The sequence below is a fragment of the Glycine max genome, chromosome 18 (assembly GCF_000004515.6).
Source record: "Glycine max cultivar Williams 82 chromosome 18, Glycine_max_v4.0, whole genome shotgun sequence".
Taxonomy (NCBI): domain Eukaryota; kingdom Viridiplantae; phylum Streptophyta; class Magnoliopsida; order Fabales; family Fabaceae; genus Glycine; species Glycine max.
Window position 1 is genome coordinate 11,501,313 of NC_038254.2, and position 8,789 is coordinate 11,510,101.

The following is an 8,789-nucleotide window of genomic DNA, read 5'->3' on the forward strand; positions in this document are numbered from 1 at the left end:
CACAGGTCCATATAATTCCTTTCCTGCTATAGGAAACTACTCACTGCTACCAAAACACAAATATATACAAATACTTTAATTTATATGTCACTAAAAATTATTATGTACTCTCAGCTAATTAGAAATCACTCGATGAATTTTAAAACAACTATTAAAAAGTCAACATTTTATGACATGATTAGTGTATTCCAATTAAATTCTACAAACATATTCAAAAGATGCAAACCGACCAAACACAAAGTAATTGAGTTATGAGTATTAGTTAGAACTGCAGGCCCGTGTAAGGACAAACTACAATGTTCCCGCCACCATTTTTGGATAAGGTGTATCATAACAGATTTGCCTTTCCTATTCATTCCTCAAAAAGTGGATTTAAAAAATTCTTCAATAAAGTGTTATTTAATCCTATCACTACTAGAATAATTATATTTTACGACGTAGTATCTAAGTCGGTTATCCAGAACCGCCTTAGATAGTGGCACGGTGACAAACTTGTAATTATCAAAGGTGAGAATAATTTTTTACAACGTAAATTCTAAGACGGTTATAAAAAACCGTCTTAGTAACTCGCTGGGTGGCATTTTTGTAAATATAGAAAGAAGTTCAACGACGGGTTTAGACCAAAACCGCCTTTGTTTTATTTCCCTCAAATTAGGGATTTTACAGCCATCCCTTTCCACTCTTCCTATAGTTAACACTCTACCTCGCGTCGTCAAGCACTCTCTCCTTGAAACCTCTCTGCGTTGTCAAGCACTCTCTCCTTGAAACCTCTCCGTGAAGCAGTGGACCTCAAACCCCTCTCTCCTTGAAACCTCGGCGTGAAGCAGTGGAGCTCGCGTCGTGAAGACTGTCTCCCTCATACTGACCTCGCGCCGTTTGCCCGTGGAAAGCGTGTCTTAGGTCGTCGTACATGTAAGTCATTAAACCCGCTTAATGAATGCTTACATGCATATGTCCACCTGATGGATTTGATTTTGTTATTGTTGGTGTGATGAACCCACTTTGCTATTCAATCCTTTTTGAAGTCTCAAAATTCGATTCCATGTCATGTGGCAGAGTATGACCTTGCATCTCTATCCTTATCCTTGCTCTCCCGTGGCTGTAGTCTAGTCCAATTATTTTCGATTATGATTTTTTTATATATATAAAAAGAGTGAAGTAACAAAGAGAAGGTCAAGTTGCAATCCAGTTAGATCGAGGATCCAAAGAATTAGAATTAAATTTATATAGAAAGGAAAAGAAAAGAAAAAGATAATGAAAATTACTCGGTTGATTGAATTCGTAGAACATATAGCCCCCTTGTTATCAAGAACCATATCTTCAGAAGTAGATACCCCAAAGGCCCTATTAATTTCTTTCGGGTTGAAGTCCAACAACTCATGAAAGAGTTTGTTGAGCACCAATCTAAAGTGGAAAGAATATTCAAACAGAATTTCCTCTGATTATTCAAGCGGAATTCTGATGGTATACTAGTAGAGACTTTCAATGCTTAAAGTAGTGTTTGCCAAGATTGTAAGGGTGAAAAAAATATACCTAATACCTTCATAGTCTATTTACAATATTTTCTTATAGGCAAAAAGTAGTAATTCTCAAGTAATTAGGTATGAAAATTTTCTCTAAATGTGAATCCTATTATTGGTGCTAGACATTGTTAGCAGATTACGTGTTAGATCTCATGCTCTTTAGTTTGCAATTGAATGTGAGTTGGTATAGAATCAAAAGTTTCTGACAAAAAAATATTTATGTTATTTTGGACTTGTATTTAGGCTTAGAGAAATTGGACCAGCATATTGGTTTTATGATGGTTGTTTCCTGTACTTTCCAAGTTGTTTCTGCACTCTTTTTGGAATGTTCTTTTTACCTTTCAAATTGAACAGTCAGGAAGTAAAAAGAGGGAGTGCATTCTCATTGTCCTTTTTGCTAATTCTCTCTCCCTCCTGTGTTCATCAATGAGTCCATCAAGATCCTGAGAGCTGATATACTTGTGCTGACAGAAATTGCAAGGGAAGACTCGTGGAATGGTTGGTGCTGTAGTTTGAGAGGCAGGTTCATTGCTTGAGAATGAGAATCCTATTGAATCTCTTTCCCCTGGCTCACAATTCATGGAGTTGAGAGTTGAGTCAAGTGAAATAGCTTCTGAATTAGGATGAATCCCTATTGGATTTGTGATGTTGGAAATGTTAATGAGGTTGTCACAACAAGAATCATTACAGGCTTCTTGAATAGATACTTTGGAAGAAACCTCAGATTCATCTTCTGCATTAGCCTCCACTTCAGGATCAAAGTTTGGTTTCATGTTTTAGCTGTGCTTAAGTTAGAAAGCTAATTTACAAAATACAATTGGAAATTATTAGCCAATAACCACCACAGTGTTTAGAATAAGATATTAAGATCTGTTTCTGAGCTTGCACTGGGATGTTTATTTTATCCTGCATTTTGGGTAAGCCATGAAAATCAATAAGCTCATGTTTGGCAATCCTAAGAACAAATAAAACAAATAAATAATCTTGAGGCAATATTGATACTGTGAAAGATTACTAGATACACATCATCCAAGTACCATGTTTGTGATTCATGTATTTTTCACTGCTTGAAAAAAAATTTCTACTTGGTGCTTGTTTGTTTGATGATATGTTTGGCCAGCCAAAGGTAAAAGAAACAAACACTAAAAAGTAGGGTGACTCTGTTTGAAGACAAAAATAGGCTCTATATGCAGTAAAATCTATATATTAGTAACACAGTACATCTAATTTGAAATCAATGTTGAATCTGCTACGAAGATTCTTTCTGATTATATATTTCCAAGGAGTCATTGACTTAGAAGGTTAAACGTCATAAGTGCATCTTAATCTCTTGATGAGAGAGAGAGAGAACATAACAACCAGGTAAAAACTGAAGTCCATCAGTTTGTAAGTGCAAATCAAAGTTTAGAGACGAAAAGACCACCATTCAACACACAAGGCAGAAATACAAAAACATTAATATGGAGATCCAACAAGATCAAAAAACAAAAAATTGCATGAAGATTCTTGTTTCATCTTCATCCCTCCAAAATTTAGAACTAAATCTACCTGGATTTCCATTCTATATAATAAGCACACAGTTTAGCAACAAAGAAAGGCCTACTTTGTGATAGTTTAGAGAGGAAAATTACTTTGGAGCCTTGGCTAGCGAGGCAGAGTTTGGTGGTGGCAAAACGGGGCACTGATAGCATGATATGAAGTTTGAAGGTAAAATCCACAAACTATTTGCTTTATTCAGTGATTCAGACTTATCTAAAACTCAAGAAAGAGTTGAGAAAAGCTAAAGTGGAAAAGTAAAATAACACAACCAGTGCTTACTTAAGAGGACCCGTTATTAATTTCACACCACACTTACTGAATTTGAGTTGATAGGAACTGCCATCTTAAAATCACCAATCTTTAAAGACGGTTTCAAAACCGTCGTTGTAGAGGTAGGCACATTTTACGACACTGCGTGCTATGACGGTTCAAAACCGTCGTAAAATGGCCTAGAGAACCGACTTAAAAAGCTTTATTTGTAGTAGTGTATGAGGAAATTGAAAAATCAACTTTTTATTTTTATTTTGTATATATATTCCCTTTTTACGAAGATAATTAAAATAATTTAAAACATAAAATCACTTGAATTGTTCTCATGAGAAACATAATTATATAAATACTCAAAACTAATTTTATTTAATTTTAATATGGACTTTATGTATATATATAATTGTATGCTTAAAATTGATTAGGCATGATAAATAGAAACTCTTTTTCTTTCACAAACTAGTGTACTTGTCCTTATGTGTCAAACAACTATATATGTTAGGATCGAGTCAACATAGTAATGATGTGTATATATAAGATTCATATCATGCAATAGGTTTAAAGCATTATTTTTCATATAAAAGATATAAGATTGATTCAGTGTTAGAAAAATATAAAAAAAAAGAAAAAAAAAAGGAAGGATCGAGATATTATGAGTTCAAATTTTCTAATTGATATTTTATGAAAATTAATAAATTAATATTTATTGATAAAAAATATTTCTCATATTTTTTTTAATATATATGTGGACGGGGAATGGGGAGCAGCATCTTTAACAAAAGAAAAGTTGAGTCAAGAGCAATATATCTAAATATCTCTTGAAGATTTCATCAACGTGTACCACACAAGGCAAAAGTTGTGAGACAAACAACAATGACGACAACAAAATTTGAGTGGTTCAGATATCGAAGCCACGATGTGGCTAGCTTTTCTTCGATCTCTTCGTTTTGGTAACTTGTAAGTTCAGTTGTTGTTATTGTTTACATCTTTTTATGGGATATACTTTTGTGCTTCCGTCTATGTGTAGGTCTCCGAAGAGAAGAGAAGGGGTGACCCATGCATGTGGTGGAGACAGATAAAGACAGCGAAGAGAAATAGCTGAATAGAGGAATAAGAAAAAGAGGAACAATGGTCTTGGTGTTGTAGGGCCAATGTTTTGTTTTAGGGTTCATAGCTTTTCACTATTTTGGGACTTGGGTAATAAGCACGTTTCATTTTCTCTCGCACTTTTATTTCTTGAAATTTGCATTGCAAGTACAAAACTCTTTTGTTTTTATCTTTTTATATTTAATTTGATGTCCAAGGAAAATTAACCAATTAATTATATATTGTAAAAAATGATAGTTAAATTTGAATTATGTGGGTGTTCATCCCACCTATAACATTTTGATATCACATTAAATGAATGAAAATTCAGAGGTTGTACAGGCATGAGACTCTAAAGTTGAGGCATGAAATTCTAAAGTTGAAAATGACTTAAAAAAATGAATTGGTACTATCTATATTTACAAGGTGCATCTATTTTTTGATAGTCTATTACATAAGAATTTCACAATTAAGTGTGCTTAATTTGAAGTACTTATAAGATGAGTAACATTTTACGAAGTTTCTCACACATCCCAATCGATCACACCAAAATGAAATGTTATCACGTGAAATATCATAGCGTGAGAACTTTCGAGATGTCGACAATCAAATATATTATACCACCTCAACTCAGTTTTGATGAGAAAAACTAATTTTAAATATTGGATTTGTATTTAGATTTGAGTATTTTTCATTTTGAAAAAATGGAGTCGAGTTCAAATTAACTTTTATCTTCAAGAAATTATCATATGATGTGAAATTATTATTGTCTGGGTTTAATTTTTATGTGATATACATAAGTATATATTATTACATTTTTGGCTTAAAAGTAATTTTGGTCCTCCGATTTTACTTAATGCATAATTTTGGTCTTAAAATATAAACATTTGGTCCTTCTAGAAAATTTGTAATTTTGGTCCTCATATTTTAAAATAGAAATATTTGGTCTCCAAATTTTAAAAAATTTACAATTTTGGTTTTCATATTTTAAAAAATCCATAATTTTGGCCTAATTTTTAATTTTATTTATATTTTATTTATTTTATTTCTTATATTGTAATTAATTAAATCATTTATCGGTCGTACCTTAAATAAATATATTAAGCTTAGGATTTAATTAAACCAAAATAAAACACATGTAAAATTGAGAATTTAATCAAAATTATAATTTTTTTAAAATAAGAGGACCAAATATATCTATTTTAAAATAAAAGGACTAACATTATAAAATAAAATAAAAAGATCAAATATCTCTTTTTAAAATGGATGAATTAAAATTACATATTAAAAAAAATAAAAAAACTAAAATTATATTTAAACCTAATTTTTTTATGGATTGAAAATATTGGTCACATGTGAGAGGTAAAGATTAATAAGAGTACTATAAATATATGATGGTCCTAGATCATATGATAACTTTTTACTATTGACAACACACTATTTATTAAAATTAAATAATCTATTCTCAGTCTTTTATTCTTAAATTTGAACTTCCATCATTCATGTTTTTTTTTCGTGTTCATCTGTTTGACTTTTCCTTGCAAGTACCTAACTTTTTCTTTTCTGTTGTTTATCAATCATCAATCAACTATGTGGATAGCATGTTCACAAAAGTCACATACAAAAAGGAAAGAAATGATAAAGCAAGAATGGATAAGTGCCCCAATTAAAAAAGGAGGTCATGAGTCATGACTTTTTTATTTTATTTTTAAAATTCTCATCATTATTTAAATTGATTATTAACATTTTTTTGATGCATCAATTTAAAAGTCTTAGAAAAATAAAAGAATAACTTCTAGCTAGTGGAGTAACAAAAAAATACTACATTTTTAAACACGGAATATGGGTAGAAATACACTAATTAAAAACAGCAAAGCAAATATAAACAAAACTCAAAGTGAGAGTTTTGCCAACTTGGTTTGAGCAAAATTACTTCCCATAAAAAATATGTGTTCTTACCAAAAACACGCACAAAACATCTTTGAAAGAGCCATTTCACTAATATTATTTTATTTTGACTTTAATTAGCTTACCTTCCTTTCTCTAGTTTCAAACCTTGTTAAGATGGAAAAAAATCATAAATATATTTTTAGTTTTTATAATATATCTATGATCCTTTAATTTTAGTATTTTAAATTTCTTGTAAGTAGTTCTTGTAATATTCAATTTTCTTTACTTTTACGTTAATCCTTGTTGTCATCAATTGTTATTAACTATTGAGTAGCTAGCAGAAGGTTACCTAGTACACCACATCATGGCACATCATTTTACATAGTTTTTGTCTTAAACCCTTTAAGTATACCCTATTTTTATTTACTCTAAAGTCTAAATATATCTCATTTTTATTTTAGTCCTGGACTCTTTAGCTTGCTCTTTTTCCTTTCCCCTTTCACTTCGCTTGACAAGCACTATGTGATCTTATCTAATATCTCCTATGAACGACAAGCATCCACATCTGATATCACTATCATACAACCACAGAAGATATGTTAGTCAAACTAAAGGAACCGATTTAATTAAAAATAATAATTTTATCACTTATTAATTTTTTATTAATAATTTATTTCAGTGTCCTATGTTAAAGATTCGCTTACTTTAATAACATTCTAAATTTTCTATACTAAGAAAAAGTTGTCAAGAATATTTAAAATATATATGAGTAAATTAATTACCATTTTAATCCATAAAGTTGTAGAGTGTTATCATAGTAGTCCCTATTTTTTTTAAATCAAATAAATAAATCCTTGAAATTAAAATTTATCTATCATATTAGTTTTTATTTCTATTTTTATTAGAGACTAAGTTACAAAATTTAAAGACTATAATAGTAGTTGAATTGTACATGTTAGGGACTAGAATTAAATAAACCTTTAGTCATTTATTGAATTTTCTGAATATTAAGGATTATTATGACAACACTACACGATTTAAGAGACTAAAATAATAGTTTACTCTTAAAGTACCAACAAAATTCTTTTGTTCCCGTTTTATCAGAAAAATGACTATTTCAGGTAACAATTGTGTTTCTCACTTTCTCTAATCCGAGAAATAATAATAATAATAATAATAATAATAATAATAATAATAATAATAATAATAATAATAATATAAATTAATTGCTTGTTTTGATTCAAGGACATTTTACGTCTTATAAATAGATAAGAGTCCTATTAACTAGTTTTCAAGATATTGATTATATATATATATATATATATATATATATATATATATATATATATATATATATATATATATATATATATATATATAGTATTTTAGTTATTTTAAAAATAAGTATTAAATAATTGTTGATTTATTAATATAATTAATGTTTTTAGTACAAATGTTTTGTTTTTATTTTTTAACCAGTGCTTTAAGAAATTTATTGATTAACATATTTCTCATTGCACCATATGCAGAAAATATATAACGTGTGATTGAATAAATAATTTATTTAATAAAATTATCAAATGAAAATTTATTCATAAAATTAAAAATATTAAAATAGAATTTTCAAAACGCTTAGTTCATGTTTCGTTAAAAATATTTTTGGAAAATAATTTTGTACTTTTTACTTTTTAGAAATTAATAAAAACAAACAATTATTTCTCCAAAATTAATAAATCAAACATGCACATTTAGTTTATGAATATTAAGAAATATTTTTTTTATTCATATAACATTATCTTGTAGTACAGCTATTCAAGTTGTTTGATTAAGGTTTATTTAATCTATATTAATTGAAAGTTAATTTCTTATATCAGACACAACTACACATAATTCATATGTAAAATTTATAATCATATTTTATAATTTAAAATTATTTTTACTAAAGTTACTTCTTAGTTCTTGTCAGATTTTAAAAAGTATGTTTAACTTAATTTGATCTGACGGAGCTCAATTAATCGAAATTTTGCAGTGATGAGATGGATTAGGGCAACCCAGAAAGCTGCTTGTGAGTAACTTCAATCACAATCAGAATCAAACCTGATTTCGTGATGATCACATCAACAATAATAGTCCATCAGTCATAATGTAAAGCAGTAGTTTAATTAAAACACTTGTTTCCCTGCAGCTTTATTAGCTTTCAAATCAAACAAGAAGAAACTCTCGGTTATTAAAATGTAAAAAATCCTACCAATTATTATTAATAATATTATTGTAAAGTTGTGACTTGTGAAGTACTTGTTAAGTTGTTATCGAGTATAATTTGTTAAAAAATACGAAAAAAAAATGAATTGATAATATTAAATAGTATTTTTACAATAAAAAAATAATATAATTTTATATATTTTACTTTTAATTATTTAACAGCTAATTAACATTCTCCATATACAAGACGAAGACGAGAGAGGGAATCACCGACTCTAATTC

At 28.9% G+C, this 8,789-nt stretch overlaps 1 protein-coding gene across 1 annotated transcript; it reads right to left on the reverse strand.

Moving 5' to 3' along the window:
- Window positions 1-1,864: 1,864 nt before the first annotated feature.
- On the reverse strand, window positions 1,865-2,364 carry LOC100793720 (zinc finger protein 4-like). The gene has a single exon (XM_003553071.4). The coding sequence runs from the start codon at window positions 2,294-2,296 to the stop codon at window positions 1,865-1,867; it is 432 nt and encodes a 143-aa protein (XP_003553119.1). The 5' UTR covers window positions 2,297-2,364.
- Between the last annotated feature and the right edge of the window lie 6,425 nt (window positions 2,365-8,789).

Coding starts and splice junctions, on each gene's coding strand:
- LOC100793720 (XM_003553071.4), bottom strand. CDS start 2,296: ATGAAACCAAACTTTGATCCTGAAGTGGAGGCTAATGCAGAAGATGAA.